The sequence below is a fragment of the Gobius niger genome (genome assembly GCF_951799975.1).
Source record: "Gobius niger genome assembly, chromosome: 12".
In the NCBI taxonomy this organism is placed as follows: Eukaryota; Metazoa; Chordata; class Actinopteri; order Gobiiformes; family Gobiidae; genus Gobius; species Gobius niger.
Genome location: NC_136863.1, coordinates 17,597,465 through 17,619,361, shown reverse-complemented (window position 1 = coordinate 17,619,361; position 21,897 = coordinate 17,597,465). Strand labels below are relative to the sequence as shown.

At 41.1% G+C, this 21,897-nt stretch overlaps 1 protein-coding gene across 1 annotated transcript; it reads left to right on the top strand.

Annotated features, from left to right (window-relative positions):
• The first annotated feature begins 6,193 nt into the window (after nt 1-6,193).
• slc7a5 (solute carrier family 7 member 5) lies at nt 6,194-21,039 on the top strand. The gene is made up of 10 exons (XM_079568216.1): nt 6,194-7,070; nt 8,283-8,408; nt 12,608-12,713; nt 12,788-12,832; nt 13,734-13,857; nt 13,927-14,030; nt 16,123-16,219; nt 16,304-16,453; nt 19,053-19,230; nt 19,362-21,039. Exons 1-10 carry the CDS (start codon nt 6,485-6,487, stop codon nt 19,415-19,417), a joined length of 1,572 nt encoding a protein of 523 aa, XP_079424342.1. The 5' UTR covers nt 6,194-6,484; the 3' UTR covers nt 19,418-21,039.
• Nucleotides 21,040-21,897: the final 858 nt, after the last annotated feature.

Genomic DNA, 21,897 nt, shown 5'->3' with positions numbered 1-21,897 from the left:
ACCTCTGGCAAAGTGTGGTTGAAAAGTTGGTGAAACAATGTTAAGGTCTTACAAATGAGCAGTCGATGTGCTTTTGTGAGGACTGTATGATTGCAGAATAACTGAATTAGCACTTTTCTCACTTGGGATGGTGCTTTCTCACTAAAGTCTCAGTATTTAAGTGCCTTTAAAGCATCCTTGTGTGACTTGATGTGGTAGCACGTCCTCACTGGTTCACACTCACGCACATATACATCACATCTGCTAAAATAAGCCTGCAGTCTGGTGTGATTGTCTGTCCCTGAAAATCGATGTTGTCTGGTGATGTTTTTAGTCACAATACGTATCAGAAAAATGTAAATGTTTAAATCATTCTGATTGTTGTGGAGAGTAGGAAATGAGTATTTCATGTTGAATATTAGCATCATTGCCAGTCATCATACGCACAAAAGTCTTTGGGGGCAGCTTTATAGGCACTAATATTTAAACCTGGTTTACTTTGTTTGTCCTGGGTATCCACACGGGGGTACATTGGTACAAAACAACCTTATATAGGTACGCAGTTATCTGTAGTAGAACGATGGGAATGTGGCAACAGTCTGTTGAAGTTTCAGCAGTAACTAAGTTTGCCTTTATCTATTTAGAGATTCTCAGCTGGGGACCTAAATGTGGGTCACTAGGCTATAGTTGTTTCTACATAATCACATAGTTGTTCATACATTTAAAAGGATTCTTCAGTGGATTATTATAAAACATGTGCCACTTTGTAATTTAAGGATGGTTTTCTAGTGAAAATGTAAAGTTTGAATTGCTGGTGCCTGAATGTGGCTGCTTCACCATGTTCACCATGTCTTTATAATCTACATTATATTGACTCTTTACATTAGCTGCACATGGGTTAACTCTAGTTTCTAGGGTTTGTAGTGCTGCTGGCCAGTTCTTTCAACTAACAGCTTCGATGCAGGTACAAAAAGTAACAGTAATAAAGCGTTTTATGAAGGGGTAATGGCCACACTGACAAATATGCATGAAGATGAATTTAAAACTGCAGATGCTGTTCCCCACTGCTGAACAGCAGAGGTCATGGTAGTCTTTTGAAATCCTGAGCAACAATGAAGAGTCCCACCTCGAGCCTGTCCCATTTAAAACTTGGTACACTCAGAGCCTCTCCTCAGTGGGACGTCCGGTGGGACCCTTCGGAGTGCTGAATAGAAAAACTGTAAAGCCTTGAATAGAACCAGTGGCAGGTGCTGTGGTGTAATAATAATGAATGCTGGAAGCTGGACAAAGAGTGGGGCATGATGCAATCTGTGGGATGTGTAAAGTTTAAGATGTAAAATCAAATGTTTATTTAAAAGTAATGTAATTACTTACTACTTATTAATTGATGTTAGTTGCATTTTTATTACCTTTTTCTAATAAGTGTGTGTTTTGCATCAAATGGAGGCAAGGGATCCTTGATCTGATACTGCGCATTATTACTTTTTTCTTATGAGTCTCAACAGAAAATGATATATTTGCAACTTAGCATACAGGAATTTTGATTTTAAATTAGTATTTTTATATAGTTCTTATTTGAAACACCTTAGCCAGTGGTGGACATAAAGTAGATTACGGACTTACTTTTATTGTATCGGGGGAAATGCTGGAAATACTGTAAAGTTCGTTGCGTTGTAACTGAACTGTAACTGTGTTTAGGACAATACTGTACCTGCCATGACTCACGATACACCTTTGTTATGAATGAATTGTTTAAGCCTTTAAGCAGCAATGCAATACACTGAACAGTTATGTGCTTTATATTTGAATCACTGCATATGCCTTTGTTAAGATCTCATGCTGTTTTATTTGTTCCTGTTCCAGTGTTGTAGCAGGTGTGAGTGCTTGGTTTTTCCCAGGGTCTTCGAATGTCTCTTTATACATTTACATGCTCTACATATTTGAAAGTTGTTTATTTTTCTTGTGTATAGCCTACATTCCTGACATATGGAGTTCTGGCCGGGCGTCTTTTTTGCTCCACCTGGAAGGACGCACTGAGAGTCAACTCAGCTGCGCTTCCAAGTGAGCCATCTTGTTTCAATAAGCACAAAGATGTAATGATTTTAAAACATTCATGGTAATTTTGGAAGAGAAATAAAATCATTTGAATCAAGTTTTTGTATTTTCTTTTCAGTATCACTCATTTTGGTTTAGTAGTTCTGGCTCTTGCACTACAAAGTCTAAGTTAGTTCTTATCTTGGCTTCAGGAAGTCCCGTTATGTTCGAATACAAAATATTTTCTCTAACAATTAATCGTAAAATAAAACCTAATACAGAGCAACATAATTCTTTCTTTACATATTTAACCCGAATCCACCGACCAGCATCTTAGGAACTGAATGAAAACCAGTTGTCCCTGGATCCCTGCTCCGCTTCTACCTTTGAAGAGGGGATGTTTAGAAACCCCACCCACAGGTCTGCGGGCCTCTGGGTGAGGTGTTTACTCTGGCTGTCCCACCTCTCCCGGACGGCCCATCTGAGGGTGTTTATTGTGCGTCGCTGTGGGTGCCCCGGAGGACACAGTGGTGCTTCTGTGGTGGGCTTCCCTTGATTGTAACGGGCGGTGCAGACTGACTGGAGACCCCTGCACTTTGAACTGTCTGTAAACGTCCGCAGGTGCTATAGTAGGACTTGAATGAGTGTTCTTGGATCATGACACCTTTTAGGTAAAAATATAACTTCACTCTAGGACTGCAAGAACTTTACAGGACAACTACAAGTAATAAAAAATAAAATAAATACTTGTTAACCGTTGATCTGTTAAATGGCTATAGCAGTTGGTATCATAATTCATATTCATATCATCATTCTTATAAAACAGATCACTTTCATATCTCAATTCTGGGCCTCAAAAAATCAGCCAAGCAGCCACATGGGCAGCGCTTCTGCTTCACAGTAAGAAGGTCCCGGGTTCGATTCCCACGTTGACGGGGCCTGAGTTCGCATGTTCACCCCGTGTTTGTGCAGGTTTCCTCCGGGTACTCCGGTTACCACTAAAACAATAGGTTGATCATCCAGCCAGGTGATTCTAACCATTAGCTTGGCTCCACATCTGGAGATGGGTCTCCGGGTCTCCCTTAAGGGTTGCCCCAGTGGCGTCGAAGGATGAGTCAAACGCAGAGGACAAATTTCCCTATGGGGACAATAAAGTACACATTAATCTTTACCTTAACGTGAGTGTGTTGTAGAGAGGATGCACATTACCCCTGCACCTCTGAACTTAGGGGAATCCCATTGCCTCCCGAAAGCCTCTGATGTAAATTTAGTCACACAATGAGAATACTTCGTTATTGAACTTTAGTCGCAATGTCTCAACATTTTCGTCTGGCTCCTCTATTCACCATGTTTTAATGATTTAATGTGAAAAGTGAAAATCAAATATTTCAGTTCAACCAGTGTCTTCAGGTAAAATTGCGGTATAACAACGTAGTGAGTGACCATATAGTAATTCTATGTTATTGTTCACATTCTCCTCCCTCTGTTAAAGGATGAGGGTTTTTAGCTAAGGCTCTTGTGTAGAAAGGGGACATTTGTTTGTGGACTTTCATAATCACTTGTCTGTTTGATTCCTTGGGAGCAAAGCTAAAAACAAAGACTCTGTTACTACAGCTGCCTGAGCCGGAGCTCTCTCACACCCACCTGGAGTCACAGCTCTGACCTGTTCCCATCGCCACTTCCTCTTTACACTCTTTTCATTACTTTATAGTGGGACGGCAGTCATTTCAGGAATCTGCATACATCCAATATTATTTGGCTTTAGTATTTTGTTTTGTAAAACAAGTACAATATATGCTATTATGTTGGTACAGGCCTATAAAACATGATTGTATCAATGTGTTTTTTTTCTGTGCGGAAATACCACCACATTGTAGCGACATCACAGGTAATATCACATTCCTCAACATGCTTGTGCAGGGACTTCATTTGTCTTCACTATAAAACATGACAGGTTTGAGTAGTTTCACTTCAGAGAAGACAAAGGCTGTGCATGTTTGTGGATGGTAGACATAAAGGGGGTCAAATTTACACCTCAAATTTGTCTATTCTGCCAACCACATTGAAGCTTCTTCAATGTCAGGAGCCAATTACTGCAGGCTTAGGTTGGGGCATCAGATCTCAGAAACAAAGCCAGCATCAACTGAGGATATTGCCAAGAACACCAGTTCCTTGTTTGTCTAATTGTGTTTGTCTTTAATTTAATGCAAATGACTTTGACGAATGGGGTTACTGTCCTAAATATGGCAAATAATGTTTTTCTTCAAGTCAATGTCTATGCTTGATTTTGTTCCCATGTTTGCTGGGGGTGTCTACAGCATCAGTTGACAATTATATGTGAGTCAAGGGGGCAGACAGGATTAAGGAGCGTTTATCCGGACTTTGACCTGAAGAGAAGGTGCTGCATTTCTGTTGGAGGGAGACGAATATTGACTATATCCGCTGTGTCTCAGCACAGGAAATTGTATGTCTGTGCCACTGAGTTCAGGGGGTTTCTGTGCTCATGGCATAGTGTATAAACTAGTATAGGATATGCTTCTGCCTCTTTTCGTTGGTATGTTGTTCACAATAAGCAATAATACATCTAACCGTGTCATTGTGAGTCTGCGGGACCACCTCGCCACTATGGTGAATGCACAGCTATTGTTTTTAGTATTGTCCGGGAATATGATAGGCTTTGTCTATGATGTAATGAATCCTAGGATTACTTACCAAGATGAGGACTACGTTTATTGTATCCTCTTTATAGGGACTCTATGACTAAGGCAATTATGAAAGGAGGCTGACCATGTATGACGCACACTTACATCAGATCATCCTGATAGTTACACTTAAAAATGTTGAATCGATACCAGTATAGAATGCAATGTGGCGCACATTTGCCTTATTTTGAGTTGCAGTGGTGACGTGTGAATCTCTGTTCCTCTTTCATCCATATCTCTAAATACAAATACAAAAGAAACACAGAGATGAGGGCAACTCACCAGGAAAAGGGACGGCCTAGAGACATAAAAACTAGCACGTTCGAAATAACTATTCAATTCAGAATTATTTATGGATTTATGTCTGCATTAGATATATTGGGATGCATCTCTTTTGTAAACTATCAGTAACACAGCCTGTCGAGCGTAAGATGATCGTCATTCCTGTGGCCTTGAGTAGCAGCTTGGTTAAAAGGCTTTACCAAAAAACTTTCGTCTGGTGTGCATTGAAGGCTCAGTAATTAGAAACCAGGGTGTGTGTGGATACGCCTCAAGCATATGAAATAATACATCTGTGCCACGCATCACCATACAGTTTTATTATTTCCATCTGCTTTACATGATTGACTTCCTATGTGCACGGGGGATTTTTCATCTTTTTGCTCGGGGCCAGTGTGGTTGACTGCCTGGTGCACCTGCTCTTTCTAAACACTAGATCGTGAGTTCGTCTTCTCTACTCTTCAGTCCAATTTTGTCTCTTGGGCCTCAATAAAACCAGTCCAGCGGGTTTGAGTGCATAACTCAAAACCGGGTTGTTGGTATAACTTGTTGCAATTAGCCTAGTTGACAGTCTAGTCAACAGGTATGGCACAGACAAAGTAACAAACTAAGTCAATTTTATGATGATGATGATGATGATGATGATGATGATGATTTATTATTCATCTGTACCATGTTCAACGCTTTATGATGCAAGATTGCACCAGAGAAAACGCCTAGTTTCAGAACCTGTCCACTGACAATGGCAATAAAACCTATTCTTATTCTTATTATCACCACCTTGACCAAGCACATGTTCTCCAGTTTATCTTTACACAAATCTTAAAGCTTCTTAACTTGAGAGTGGCCAGTCATCTAAGCTTCTTCTTGTTTTTGAGGTCAAGTTTTAGTCATTTTTGTTGCATTTTTGTCACGTTCTTAATGCTTTTTTGTAGCGGTTTGGCCACATTTTGTTTTATAGTGTCATGTAAGCGTGATAAAGCAAAAAAAAAAAAAAAAAAAGGAAAAAAAAAAAGGAAAAAAAGCAAAGTTAAAGAAATGAGGAAAGAGCTTAGGCCTTAGCTTTCAAATGAAGTGCTACCCTGGCCTATATGCTGTAAGCGCTCAGGTCAAGAAGCTAATGCCGAACTGGAGAAAAAGGGGTTATGGTTAATATGTTTAATAGTTAGATGACAGAATGTTTTCATGAGTTGAGCGCACAGGCTCGGGTGTTGTACCATGTGTCACCGGTAGAGGGCGCCAATGGCCACAGCGCGCACAGGGCAGGGGGATGGACCTGACGTAGGGAGGTTGTATGGTGATGATGCACGGTTTTGTTCGTTAGAGTAGCGCCACTAGAAGCACGCCGCACTGGCTCAGACGAAGTGCGGGACTCCTCGTGGCAGAGCGAGGCCGACTCTGGGAAACAGACACCGGCGGAGGGACACAGTCTGCGGGCCGAGGGAAGTGCGGTACAGTGCGCAGCAGGAACACGGAAGCCTCTTGTGAAGATGTCGGGGTTGAAAAAGAGAAACTCGAATTCCTCCGCAGACAAGGAGGAGGACAAGCAAGTTACCGAGAGGATGCTGTCGCCCGGTAGCCCCGTGGAGGCGACAGACACCGGAGCCCTGGTGCCCGGCGACAGTAAAAGCGGCGCAGTGGGTGGAGGAGAAGGGGAAGGGGATGGGGTCGCCCTGAAGAGGACCATCACGCTCATGAACGGCGTGGGTATCATCGTGGGTACCATCATCGGCTCGGGCATCTTTGTCACCCCCACCGGTGTAGTGAGGGAGGCCGGGTCCGTGGGCTTGTCTCTGGTGGTCTGGGCGGTCTGTGGGGTCTTCTCCACAGTTGGAGCCCTGTGTTACGCGGAGCTGGGTACCACGATCTCGAAGTCCGGCGGGGACTATGCCTACATCCTGGAGGTGTACGGCTCCCTACCAGCCTTCCTCAAGCTGTGGATCGAGCTGCTCATTATACGCCCGTCCTCGCAGTACATTGTCGCCTATGTGTTCGCCACGTACCTCCTAAAGCCCCTTTTCCCCGTGTGCCTCGTGCCAGAAGTTGGAGCAAAGCTGGTGGCATGCCTCTGTATCCGTAAGTATCCGAGCCAAAAGAGGGTATCCTCCTCCTACCGGGAGATGATGCAACCCGGCACTCACTGAACACTGTGCGGAGAAAAGCGTACACATTATTTTACTATCCACTGTTTTAAATGATTTAAGGACTCAGTCAGTATTTAATCTCCTAAACACACGGATCTTCACTGTACAGTAGTACCACGTGTAGTTCGGAAGTGTGAGTCTCGGGCGTGACTAAATGCCGCGTTATTTCATCATCTTTTACGTCAGGGACGAGATGCTCGCGTCGATTCATAAGGAAACGTTTTCTTTTTTGCCTGTGTTCTAAATCACTTCTATTAAATTACAACTACTATATCTGCCGATAAATTGTTAAAGAAAAAAAACATATTTTTGTGCTAAATAGTTAAATCTGCATCATGTGTGCGTCACTAAACATGTTCATGAGAAAAGAAAACCTCAATAATAACATGTTGGAAACATGATTAATAGGAAAGTGAACATTGTTCAGTGAATTAGTGCTTCCAGTGATGAAGGCCTGTAGCTCACAGGTGCTGAATACTAAAGCAATTCCATTGTTTGACCCCAGTCTTTCTGCCTACTTGCCACATAGGAGCTGCTCTTTATCACTGAGGTGAACTGGTGGACTATTTACACACAGTACTCGTAGACATGGGCCACAGTTAAAGTAGTGCGTGTATTTTTTCTGTACTGACCCTTGTAGCTAAGCTTCACTGAGTAAGGACTAAATCCTAACTGGGCCACATGACGGTGTAGACCTGGAGTCTCCTTATTAGGATTACCCACTACTCTGTTGTGTGCATGACTGGGGTGTATGGGAGGGGTCACTGTCTGTCAAGCCAAGTCCACAGACTTGCGTATGTAGCTCCATTGGCCTGTGTGGAAATAAGGTTATTGTCTCTCTGTGGGAATTGGGCATCTATGCATGAGTAGCTCTGCACCCGTTTCCCCTGACGGTCCACATTATGAGGTGCTCTCTACTGTATTGAGTCCTCATTAACACAAAATCTCTTTGTGCTTTGTCCCGTCTCTTGTCCTAATTTAGGACTTGGTTAATCACTTCCAATGGGGTCCATGTCTATCTTTAAGTGTGTATTGATCCTGTTTTAAGAGAAGTGGGATGTTTTACTTGATTTCTTTGATAAAGCTGCACAGAACACGTTCATCAGCTTCATCATTTTAAAATTGTCTGTCTCTCTATTTCCAGTGTTGCTGACCTTCGTGAACTGCTATAGCGTGAAGGCAGCCACCAGAGTGCAGGATTTTTTTGCTGCAGCCAAACTCCTGGCACTCGCCATGATCATCATCATAGGCTTTGTGAAGATTGGTCTAGGTAATTTACTCACAAAAAATAAGCATTTTGCGCCACACACATGCAAAAATGTTTTAAAATCTTTCTTTTCAAATAAGCTGGCACGTGTGTAAAATGTAAAATTGTGTAATAATGTTTGCGTCAGATCTCCATCCATCCATCCATTTTCTTCCGCTTTATCCGGGGGCCGGGTCGCGGGGGCTGCAGTCTCAGCAGAGATGCGTCAGATCTCAGTTGTCAATTTCCATAGTGGCAGATGTCGACAAATACAGTTGACAGGATTTGCTTGAGAGAGTGGAGGACATCTTGTATCTTTCTCCAGAGGCTTCTTCTCGCTCGAACTTTCAATCCAGCTTGTGCGTTTCCCAGTTTGAAGAAGCCTCTGAAGAAAAGATGCAAAACATCCTTAACTCAATCAACCACGCCAAGCTTCACCAGGTGAATTCTTCACCAGGTGAATTTACATGTCCATTTTCATAAAAAACAAAAACAAAAAATAGCTCTAAACAAAACAAAGTGATCTAGTGCTTAATTGTACAGCTAGCACGTTGCAAATAAACGTTGGATTTGCTTGCGCCCGGTCTGCACCCTCATTAAGGACATCGGACATTATGAAGTGGAGCCAAACTTGAGACAGTCGACAATGGCTGGAATACAGGTCCCTCTTTGTAGCACTACTCATTAGCCACAAGAAATCAGCCAAATAAAGTTGTGTTCGGACCATAAATGACCATGTCCAAGGGCTTAGAGGACATCCATTGTTGACGCAGCCTTTCTAAAGCACAAAATGCACTGTACTCGCTAAGGTGCTGCTGCGATTGTTAACGTCCATGTCTTTTGAATTTGTTGTAATGATTTAACAGTGGTGGCAGAAATACCTTCGGGCATCTGGTTAAGTGACCCGGAGAAATGCCCACCAGGTATAACTCAGTCTGAAAGTGCACCTGTGGAGTATTAGCTGTTAAGTTAAGCTCCCAAAACAAAAAAATAAAGAGGATTCCCCAGACTGTATGAGATGCTGTTCACATGGATAACATTGGTCAAGAAGACACAGATGACCTCATCTGAACTGCCTTACCTTTTGACCTATTGACACCTCCAGCACACATCACTGTCTTTTCACAGTTTGCCTTGAGGTACTGTCACAGGCCGGCTTAGAATGAGGGGACAGGACAACAATTTAAATAGTTTTATTGTAAATAAAAATAAATTAAAGTAAGGTGTGGGTGTGTTAGGTGTGAATGGATATATGTGGTGCGTGAGTGTATGTGCGATCTGGAGTGAAGGTGTAGCATAAACAAACAAAACAGGAACAAAAACAATCATACCTCAGGGCAGAGAGAGTACAAACGCAAATACTTTTACCGTCTCATGCAATTTCCTTAGATTGGTTTCAAAATCCAAACCTTCTGTTGTTTGGTGATTACTCTGACAAAATAATAACTGCAGCTATTGGAAACTTTGGGCTTCTTCACCTTCCTCTGTGTCTTCTCCGCCTTCATCTTCTTCTTTGTCTTCTTCTTTGTCTTCCCATTGTACATGTTATGCCATTGTTTACAGTGCATAATTTGTCAATAACTTGTTAAAAACATGGAGTCATTTTGTGATTCCCACCGGAAGATCTTGTCACACAAACGCAATAGTTTAAAATGAGGCCCTATCCATTCTTCACTCTTCAAGGATGTGCCACAAATCTGGGGCCCAACAGACTGGGCGTTTGTGCGGAGGTCACAGGTCCCACATCAGCTGACTGGTGGTGGGCGAACAAGACTGAAACTCTGAGCAGGAAGACATGTGGCAGTGGGAGCAAAATGTTCAAAGACGTAGGAAACCGTAAAGCGATTGTTGCTCGGACAGGACTGCAAGTGTTATAAAGTACATGAGACTTAAGAATTAAGGAGTATCTAAGGAATATCTCTCTTTGAATACAAGATTCTTAGGGGAATGTTCTGGTAAACAGCCATCAAAGCAAAACCTTAATGTTTTAGTACATGCCGTGGACAATGCTTAAACAAACAGGCTAACAATACCGTCTCCCTCAAACACAAAATGTATGATTTCAGGAGTTGGATTCTGAGTTTCTTAATCCTCAAAGTCGATGCAAACGTGTCCTGTTTATTTGACACACACCAACTAATCCCTCATTTGTTGCTTCTTTAGTCTTTTCTATGGAGTCACTTGACCCCCTCAACACTGGAGCGCTCGACAACACCACTTTCTGTTTGCCTTGGTGCTTGTAATTAATGTTTTCCCAAATCCCACAGATTTAGACGGATACAGTGGCACAATGGTAATTATACTCGAAGGGGGATCTAAAAAGAATCGTTTTTTTCCCTTTCTTTAGATCACACTGGGAAAGGCCGACATCAATGTAATATAAATTGACTGCACCTTTTAGTCTTATGTTGAGACCTAAAAGAATAATTTCCCATTTTATATCTCGAATATGGCGATAACCATATATTGCGCCATTTCACTAAAACATTTCGACATTTCAAGATTGTGAGCAGAGATCTTTGACTTTTTCATCAAATTGTACTTAAACCAAACCTTTTAGCGAATTATACTAAAGCAAATCGATTCAACCACTCAAGACGCCTTTGTTGCTGCTCCCTGTAACATATATCCTTTTTGTGTGTTAAATCAGAGTCGACTGCACTCTGAGATTAGAGCCGATTGTAATCTGATTATCCTCAGTAAAACCCTGTTTTCCCAATCTCACGCCAGCCTTTTAAAGTTAAACATATGGTAGGTGTCTAAACTTGGTCACATTTTTGTTTTTAGTGTTCAGAGCTAATCCCTGCACAATGTCTCACCAATATGATATGGTCTGTTGCTTAGTGGTGGTCTATTTGTCACATACTTTGGCTCAAACCGTATCTAACAGGACAAAGAATGATACAGCTATGTAACAAAGTAAGCCAGGTTTCTTTCTGAAGTCCATTGTGTCACATTATTGTAACACCCCTTCTCGACTGCACATGTACGCCTTTTCCTCAAGCTTGCTCGCAGCTTCTAGCCCTCGCTTTGCTGTTTGCTCCCACTTTGATGTCACTGTAGGCCAATAGGAAGCAGATCAAACTTTACCTGGCTGTAAACCCTGGCAGGAGGAGAGCAGTGGCATTGTTCTGGAAAGACCTGATCACGTGAGGCCCGGGGCGTCTGATCACATGAGCACTTGAGAATGTGCGGCTTTTTAAATGGTGGTGCAGGCATTTAGTCTCATGACTTCACTGTATTGTAAAATATCATGACTACTACAAAACAACTGCTACATTCTTGGTCATTGTCATAAATTGTCTTTCCATTTAGAGCATAAGAGATTTTGCGTCATAGATAGTGGATTATGCTTCAGAGGGTAGACGTTAGTGTTGTGGTTCTCAAACTGCAGCGCTTATACCATTAGCGGTCTCCTTTGGCGGTCCTCTGCTGGTAAGGTCAGCAATTTATTTTAGATATTTCCAATTTTAATCAAATAAGCTGTACTGGAATAAAGTTTTTCTGGTTTAGGTACACCTTAGACAAGTGTAGGTCATTGTTTAACCTTATTTTTTAGTCTGGATTTCCAATAGTGTGTGTGCAGTTTCAACTATTCTCTACTTCTACTTGCTCTGGAATGTTTTGGGAAAAAAACATCCAAACACTGCTCAACCAGTGTGTGTGTTCTGTTTGATTGCGGTCACTAATTGCTGAGTAATCTTTTAATTGGGGACCCGGGCCAGGTGGCTATCTCCAGGGCCACAGTGGTGAGAGATAGACGGGCAGACGGCCAGTGCATTATCCGGGCTGTTCCCACGCTGCACACGGGCTTAGGGCTAACCCTCGCAGTACCAACAGTGCCGCTGGGTGTTAGTTTAGCAACCGTCCAAGTGTCTGAGAATGTGGGTGCATACTACAGGGGGACAGAGCCTAAAGGGGGGAATGCACCGTAGATCTTCCACAAACAAGCAAACAAGATGGAAGTCTAAGAAATTGTCATTGTAAATCTCCCTAATGGTTAAGAAGTTTCCATAAAGTTCTAATACATTTGGGCTCCTTTTTAAGCACAGGTTAATTAAACACTGTCTCGCTGTGCCCCCCTAAGGCCACATACTGAGAGCAGTGTCCTTGAATCATTTGTTTTACTTTCCTGCGATTCCCACATTATTCCCTCCACACAGACAAATGGCAGTCTGAAACTATTATCCTCGACTTCTCTGCAATTGTCTCTTTTCTTCCAGGTGGCACCGACGAACTGCTCCCAGAAAATTCCTTCCAAGGCTCCAAATACGATTTTGGAAGTATTGGTCTGGCTTTGTACAGTGGGCTTTTTGCTTATGGCGGTTGGTGAGTACATCATCACAAAACCTGCTTAAAATAATTCACAGGGTCTAACATCTGCCTCTTTAATTGCCTTTAAGGAATTACCTAAATTTCGTGACTGAAGAGATGATCGAACCGTACAAGTGAGTATTCGTACAGCGTTATTTGTAAAGCACAATAAAAGCTGGGCATAATGCATGTAATGATCATTGTGAACAAGTACGCATACTATTCAGGCTTGTAAAGTTAAAACAAGACAACTCGACTCACGTTTTTGAACACACACCGAAAAGTTCAACCTTCAAAGATTGAATGACCACATGGATGAGCATTTACACCGTTTTACACATGATGTTATTCATACTATGATGAACAAGCATGGATACACTAAAAGTCAACTTTATAAACCAAAGAATGGATATTTGTTTTAAGAAGTTTAAGCTGCACGGTTTTGGTCACAAATGTCTTAATTGACAACCAAAAAGATTAAGTTTATAGTCTACATTTTGACTGAAATATGATCTGCTAATTTTTATTTAACCTCTAAATCCCCACCTGAACCGAGCACATTATCCCTAGTTTGTGCATTACACAAATCTGAAAGCTTCTTGGAAACAGCCTCAAAATAGAGTTAGAAACAAGACGAAAACAAGGATAAAAATGCAAAAAAAAAAGCGATGAAAGAGATGAAAGTGCAACAAAAGAGCAACAGAAAAGCAGCAAAAATGTGACAAGAAAGCAACAAAAAAGTGGCAAAAATAAAATTTAAAAAAACATTTAATAAAAGTGACAACAATGCAAGGAAAAAGTGCACTCGGTTAAGGGAGAATGTACAGAGACACTAAGCTCATAGGGAGATACTTTTCAGAGCATGTTTGTCAAAGTCTGCTCTTCAGGGTTAACAGGGTTTTTGTTTTTAATGTCAAGACCCTATAAAGACACAATATTTTTGGAGTAGCCACGTACAAAGCATGATCACTTCTCCGTTATCTTTTAGTTTTGCCTTGACTTGAGAATGACCTCATGTTGTGTATGTCTCCATAGGAACCTTCCGCGCGCCATCATCATCTCGTTGCCCATAGTAACGGTCGTTTACGTCCTCACCAATCTGGCCTATTTCACGACATTGTCCCCTGACCAGATGCTCAACTCTGAGGCAGTGGCTGTGGTCAGTACACGACGCAATGGCTGACTGAAATCTCCCGCCGAATATGATGTAACTGTGTGTGTCTTACAGGACTTCGGTAACTACTACCTCGGCCCAATGTCCTGGATCATCCCAGTGTTCGTAGGACTGTCCTGCTTCGGCTCAGTCAATGGCTCTTTGTTCACATCCTCCAGGTAAAGTATAGAAAAAAATAAAGACAACTTATTTTTTGTTTTATCCCCATTCTAAAGTTAATTCTTCTTTATGAAATCGGACCGTTTTTATTTTAAGTCAGAAACTCTAAATATGGTCTAATTTATGTTGCTGAGTTTTGCAAAATTCTGCACGTTTTGATTCAGGTTTCAACTTAAAATTACAAGCTGTAGAGTTTGCTTTTATTATTCAGATTAAACAAATGGTACAGCCTGGCTTTGGGTGTGTATTTACACAGAACTTCAAGGTCATTAAACTGCCAGTGGAACAAGTTGTGCAGTGTTTAATACTGTAGAGAGCGCACAGTGTGTTCTGGATGCAACAAAAGAGCGACAAAAAATGTGTGACAAATGCAACAAATACGTGGCGATGGAAAAAGTGACACAATTGTTTGACAAAAAGCCACAAAAGGACGACAGAAAAGTGACAAAAACGCATTGAAAAAAGTGACAAAAACCCCACCAAACAAGCGATGGAAAAAAATGTCAAACTGCAGCCGTTTCTGCTCGTGAACATTCAATTAACAGTTATGGGGAGGCCGGATAGAAGGTTTATGCACAACTACAGCCTCTGGACGGGCCTACACCTTGATGTTTTGGGAGGCACCAGCAGCTTCAAATACCTGTTTGCTGTTTTGTAGCAGCTGTCCTCTTAATCGGATGTATTTGTCTGGCAGAAACCGTCGTTATTATTCGTTATTATCTGCACAAACCTGTGTGTGCTCTGAATCAGCCACAAATCTCTTAACAGTACGATGATTACGCTTAATCTTTCAGGTTTTCATACCTAGACCAAGGCATTCAACTATTTCACGCTTTTCCTCAACAGAGAGATCCTTTTTCTTTCCCTTATTGCTTGAAAATGATGGTCTGCTTAATAATGGTGAACGTCCTTTTTCAGTAGTTTTTCCCTTAACTGGGTTTAACCTGAGAACTAATCATCACAGCTGTCTGGGATTGATGTCAGTGATTCAAAGAGCCCTGAGACACAATACCATCCATGAGTTTCATTGATTTTTTATTTTTTTTTACCTTCATGACACTAAAATACAATTTGCATAATAATTGTTAATGCAGTGTGGGCTATGACCTTAAGGGTTTTGGCTATAGCTGAACTGGAGAAATGTGTTTAGTTAAGGCAGGAGTTAAGAGGTTTTGCAATTTGACTCTCAAAATTCTAATAATGAATACAGTCACCCGATATGGCTCAACACATCTTGAATTTAAAGCTGTATTACCTTAATCAAACCGTACAGTCGTGGGGTAGTTGAGTAAATCTCTCAGCTGTTTCCTAAAGGCGTTTCTCTATCCCTCACATACCCGCCCACACATCTTGATTGTCAATGCTAACACTGTGCTAATTTAGCCTCTGACTTCCTGGTTCGCGCTGGAGGAAAATGTGCTATATTTAGACACACATGGTCTTGTTTTTCTTTCACAAATGTCGCGTTTACAATGTAGGTCTATGATTTGGTCTATGGTTTGATTACCACAGCTTTAAAACACCAATAAAGAAAGCGCGGCATGGTGTCAATAAACATTTCAACAAGACAGGGACAAGTGTACAAAGTAAACCGGTGCTGCAGCTGCTGAACTACATAACTGAACTACATGCATTAATCCTAGTTATGGCCTCTGGAATAAAAGAGAGCCAGGCCCGCGGGGCTCTTATCAGGGCTATTCTCAGCCTGCAACCAGCGGAGGTTATTCAAAGGATATCCCTCTGTTAAATCATATGTTAAATAGAAAAGAATACTTTGATACTGAAAATAATCTGAAACTTAATATACATTTCTTATGGTTTATAAAAACTAAACTCAGGCTAATATTGAGGCAGTTTTACTTTTCAATGAATAAAATGTGTTAGAGACTTATGAATATTTCAAAACTGCTCTGGATTGGTCTGCAGAGATATTGTTTTCTAATTTTTCAGATTTTTTTTCAAAACTTTTAACACGATAACAGAAACATGTACATGATTTCAGTATCAAATTGCCACATAAAAATACAAATACCCCTTTCAACACACACCATTTCCCTGTTGTAGATTTCCCTAACACATTTCTGTCCTCAGGCTGTTCTTTGTGGGCTCTCGTGAGGGTCACCTGCCCAGTCTGCTGTCCATGATCCACCCCACTCTGCTCACACCCCTGCCATCGCTCATATTCACGGTATGCTCATTCTCTAGACCCCTTTTTTTCCGATACTGAGACTTAATAAAAACAATAACAAGTTGTTTATCCATCTTGCCCTAGTGTCTGATGACCCTCCTGTACGCCTTCTCCAATGACATCTTCTCAGTCATCAACTTCTTCAGCTTCTTCAACTGGCTCTGCATAGCCATGGCGATTTTAGGAATGATGTGGTTGCGATACAAGAAGCCTGAGCTCGAACGTCCGATTAAAGTAAGCATGAAATGGGCTTATACAGTCCCGATCAAAAGTTTAAGTAATTCACATTTTGCATGGTTGGATCTTAACATAATGCAACAAGAAGAAATGGGAGTGAGACAACAACAATTAAACTGAAATAGGCAGTTTTGCAGGAAAGGCCAAATCTGTGCAAAAATGTGGATTCAGTGTTTGTTCAGGTATTCACATTCGTTCATGACGTCCTGATGGCAAAAAGCCTTTCAGTCGCAGATGCGTCTGATGGTTATTGGGCAGGAACAGCCTTCATTCGGGTCGAGGATCATCTAGTGCCTTGACGGACAGCCTGACAGTTACTCCGGCTCAGCACTAATGACATTTCTTTGGGTCTTCCACTTGACTTTTTTGTTCCTTAGGATCTTTTAAGAAATTGAAAATGGCGCTGCTGAGGCCATGGCGTGCTGCGAGAGGCCTTGCTTTACCTTTTTGTTGTCTCACTCCTATTTCTTCTTGTTGCATATTTAATGGGTGCATTCACGTTACATCAAAACATCTGCAACAGCCTATAGTTTTATTGTTGAGGTGGAGGAAAGGTTAGAATTCAACAGTAGAAAAGGCTTTCCTGGTTTATGGCTGTTATCTCTGTATTTACTGGGCCTTTCCACATTAGCAATAACTGGAACACTTTCCTCTTCTTTTTCTGAAAAGGTTGTGGCCATATTCAGTCACAAATAGGGCTGGGTGCCATTAAATAATAACAGTATGGTGTCGGGGAAAAAAGGTTTAGGTACTACTAAAATAAAAGTATCTTTAGAGACTAAGTTTTGATGCCTGTTGGTCCAAGGACAGCATTAAACATGATTTTAATGTATTTTACAGTAGGTATATAAAGATTGATTTCAGTAGAGCATGTGACGATGTTTGCTGTCTGATTTCAGAATATAACCCATTTTGCTTACTGAGCCGGAAGTGGCTGCTAGTTTAGCTTGCGTCAAAGCAAGTAAAGCCCCAGGGCCAGATGGCCTACGGGGAGACTCTTGAAAAGCTGTGTGCATCCGTTGAAGGGGTTTTTTACACTGCTTTTTAATCTTCTTCTCCAAACACACACTTGTCCTAAGTCATGGAAGCTCTTAAATATTGTGCCCATCCCAAAAAAATCATGAGCATCTGAATTCAATGATTTTCGCCCTATAGCGCTCATTTCCATCTAGTGTAAATGAAACTGTTTGGGCAAGTTACAGTTTGGACAAGGTACAGTTTCTCTAACAAACGGTTTCATTTACACAAGATAGAAATGTGCTAAATACAGATGCACCTTAGGTGACAAATTTATCTCCTTTGCTTTTTTCTATTTACACAAATGCTTTTCAAATTCAACACAAATCTTTTAAACTGTTTAAATACGCTGATGATATGACGCTGGTCGCTTTATTACAGAAAGGGAACACTGAGATGAGAGTGTTACAACAGTGGTGTGTGGGGCTTTTTAGAGATAAATGTTCTTAAAACAAAGGAGCTCATTGTGCGTAATGACACTGAGGCATTGACACCTGCACAGATTCATTCACATAGATGGAGCCCTCGCTTTTCTTGAGAACATTTACTTTATTTTTAAGGAGTGCTCACAACGTTTGTATTTGCTTCGCAAACTGAATAATTTTGTTGTCAGCCAGTCTATTCTTGAAACAGTGTACTAGAGCCTTGTGGAGAGAATCCTCACCTTTAACATGCTGATGTGGTATGGTAACCTTAGCGTGAAGAATGGGAACAAACTCCAGAGGATCGTGAACATGAGCTCAAAGAACATTGGGAAGCCACAGAAATCTTTTATATCTATATAAGGAGCGACAGAAGGCAGTGCACATCATAAATGACTCTTCCTACCCGCTAAACAATGAGTTTGAACTCCTGCCGTCAGGACGGAGATACAAAGTCATACCCGCAAAGAAAAACATTTATAAGAACTCCTTTGTGCCGAGAGCAGTAAAAGTTGCAAACACTATAAATCTTTTTGTTTCTCCTTTTTTATTTTTTATTTTAAGACTTTGCTGCATGTAGTACAAGAAATGTAGTGCCACATGATGATGTTCTGGATATTGATGTGTTTTGTGTCTTAAAGGTGAAACCAAAGACAAATTTCCACTATGGTTGACAATATAGTTTTCGTATTCGTAAAGGAAGTAACTTAGTTGTTTGAATGAATGAATTATACAAATTTAAAAGAATTTGTCTTTTATGGAATAATTTAACTTTATTGTTCTGTTTTTCCGGTTCTAGATGACAAATATTTTAGTATACCAGTAGGTATCAAAAGTATTGTTCAGGTGCTGTTAAAGTACTGGTACTCTGCCCTGGTCTCAAAGGACTTTAAGCCCAAGATTGTTTAATGGCCCTAAACACTAACATTAACAGTAAGGTTCAACAAGACTTCGGTTAATCCCCCCCCCAAAAAAAACGACAGTGAATCACCAATTGAAACTGTAATGACCAGTTTCTGCTGCCTTAAATCTTGGGCGGCTCCAAGACCTAATTGCGATTTCCCTTTTACAACCATAAAGTTGGATTTCTGATTCTATTCATACACTCATCTGTGAGACACGACTGACAACGTGAGACATGTACTTTCTCTCTGCAGGTGAACATCCTGTTGCCAGTCTCATTTGTGCTGGCCTGTCTGTTTCTCATCATTGTATCATTCTGGAAGACGCCGAAAGAGTGTGCCATCGGCTTCGGCATCATCGGCACCGGTATTCCTGTTTACTTTATTGGCGTGTGGTGGAAGAACAAACCCAAGTGGCTCCAACAAGTCATCTGTGAGTAACTAATGCACTCAGTAAAAAGACACAAGACCTTAATTTGTGAGGCCAGTTGCCATCACATGTCACACCAGCTCTTCCGTTCTAAAACAAAACTCAAATGATATTTGTGATTTGTGTTTCCGCAGTTTCTTCCACAGCCATGTGTCAGAAGGTGATGGAGGTGGTCCCTCAGGAGTCCTGAATACAGTACATGGATATGTGACCACAGTGTCCCGCAGTGACAGTATCTGATGTGACTCTGATGACGCATGACCTCAGCTGACCCCCATGTCCTAATATGCACCCGGTCTGCAGAGGGCTGATTATACGAGGCCATGAAAACATCCAGTACTACACTCCTTTATGAGATGTCAATATGATATTTACTTCCTAATTCCTTTTTAGGTTTTCTACAGTGCATTTTTCATTGTATTGATATTTTGTGTATATTTTGTGAATAAGTTCTTGTAAAAGTCCTGTCTGCTCTGGCAGCCTGTTGTATTTATCAAGTTGTGCCTTACGTGGCAAATGAAGTTACAGCTGTAGCAGAAATGGCTCAATCTGCTGTTTATTTTCTGAATCCTCAAACCACTGCTCTCATCAGCAGGTTGAGCACTTATCAAGAGTTTTGTGTTTGCCACAAAGTCTGGACAGATGTGTGAACACTGAGTCTGGAGAAGCAGAGTGTGCTACTTTTATAATCAAATTGGCACAGTTGATTCACATTTTTAAGTTCAAATATTCTGGGAGTCTGTATGTTTGCTTCACTTGAGCACTAGCCTGCAGTTTGAATAATTTATCTTATGCACACTTACACTCAAGTGTGCGTAAGATAAATGTGTGCATAAGAAAGTGCATACACTTTCATAATGTACAGATCTCATTACACATTTTAATCATCTTCCTGTCATCACTCACCGCACCAAGAAGCACTACTTTAGAAAGGAGGGAGGCACATGGGAGAAAGTTACTGAACTGGCCCTTGTTCCTTTCATCTAGGACACCACTGGATAATGTTGCAGCTGCATTTTCTCTGCAAACACCAAGGATGGGTTACAATCACTTGTTTAAAAGTTGAAATTGTATGAACTGCACACTTTTTTTTTTCCATCAAACTTTAATTTAACATTGCTGCCACTCCACAACTTTTACGCACAACTGCTGTTATTAACTTAGACTTGTTTTCAAGGACCAACTGGTTGAGTGTCCTGTCTACAGAATCGTAAGGGGCCAAAAAGGGCCATAATTTTAGAGGTAGATCTTTGCTAACACTGCAGCCGTTATAGATTTTGTATTTATTTATTTGTAGAATACTTGTTTATTAGTCCCTATACTTTGTTTACAGGGCATTGTTGGAAGTTCTTTACAAATAAATATTTTTTTGTGGATGTATTGCATTTGATTTTAGTTTTCATCATTGTTACTACTTTTATAATACCAGTAAGTTATATTTTATTTGGTTTGCTGCAACAAGTGCGTGTTGAAAAAGTGCTAAACCAAAGAACTAGTGGCTCATAACTTAAAGGCAGGCGTTTTGAGCCAAACCTATAATTACATTCATAGGGTTTACTTGTGAAGTAAGAAACTACAAACTACATTCCCTTTGATTTGCTTGTACTGCAAAAGACTAAGCATCCTTTGCTCCTTGTCTTACGTTTTTCATTCTAACTAATCCCTTCGTGTGTTCATGCTGTGATGCAGGCCACATACAAGAGATAATTGAATATGCATTGATGTTTTCATGAAGCTTTGGGGAGCATGTCCAACTCCTGTTTAAAAAAAAAATATCAATTTTGTATAACTTGTTTATATTCTGATGGAAATAAATGCAAAATATTTAGCTTCATCCGACTGATTTTGCAGTGTGTGGAATGAATGAATGTAAAGATCGCACATGCCCTAGGAGCTAATCCCCTCAGGTATTCTGGGTATTCTGTGAGGCCTGCTTTACAGCCCACTGGTAAATGTCTGGAATGAGGCTCAGGTAAAAGTCAGTTTTGCACATTTATTAGTGCAGGGTCAGTGGCTGCGTGCATGAATGCAATGAGAAATCGTTAAAGAGGTATTCATTGTTTGCAATAATAAGAATAATGTGTGATGTCCTGATGTCATCCACCCGTTCATGATCACTCAGTCACCAGGCGCTGTGGTGGGGTGGGGTGAGCTATTTCTGTACCCACAGCAGGCCTGGGGTGGACTGATGGACGCATGACTGCCAAATTGAACAATTGGTTTCATTGACCACCTCCAACCACTCACCGCACACTCATGCATAAGGTGGGGAAATGACTGGCCCAAGGAAAAACACAACAGGCACTGATCTGAATGGTTATACCTCTCAGTCTAAGATACAACAAACAAACAATTAAACTGGTCTCTGGTCCTCCCTGGTCTCTGGTTATTTTACAGCCTCATTCCTAAATAATTTAAATTCAACAACCATCTCTGCAGCACTCCATCATAAGGGGCCCCTGTGCTCTTCGGGACCTTGAGTGCTGCAACACTACACAGAAGAATACCCTTCCCCAGATCTGTGCCTCAATACAAGCCTGTTTTTGAGGTCTACAGACAGTTCCTTTTGACTTCAGGGCTTAGCTTGTGCTCTGAAATGCACTGTCAGCTGTGGGACCTTATATAGACAGATATGTGTGCCTTTCTAAATCAAATCCAATGAATTTAATT

What these genes read in the sequence shown, in the direction of transcription:
- slc7a5 (XM_079568216.1), top strand. Translation starts at nt 6,485, where the DNA reads ATGTCGGGGTTGAAAAAGAGAAACTCGAATTCCTCCGCAGACAAGGAG. An exon ending in GGTGGCATGCCTCTGTATCC is followed by an intron (nt 7,071 to 8,282) that starts GTAAGTATCCGA and finishes CTCTATTTCCAG; the next exon opens with TGTTGCTGACCTTCGTGAAC. An exon ending in GTGGCTCCAACAAGTCATCT is followed by an intron (nt 19,231 to 19,361) that starts GTGAGTAACTAA and finishes GTGTTTCCGCAG; the next exon opens with TTTCTTCCACAGCCATGTGT.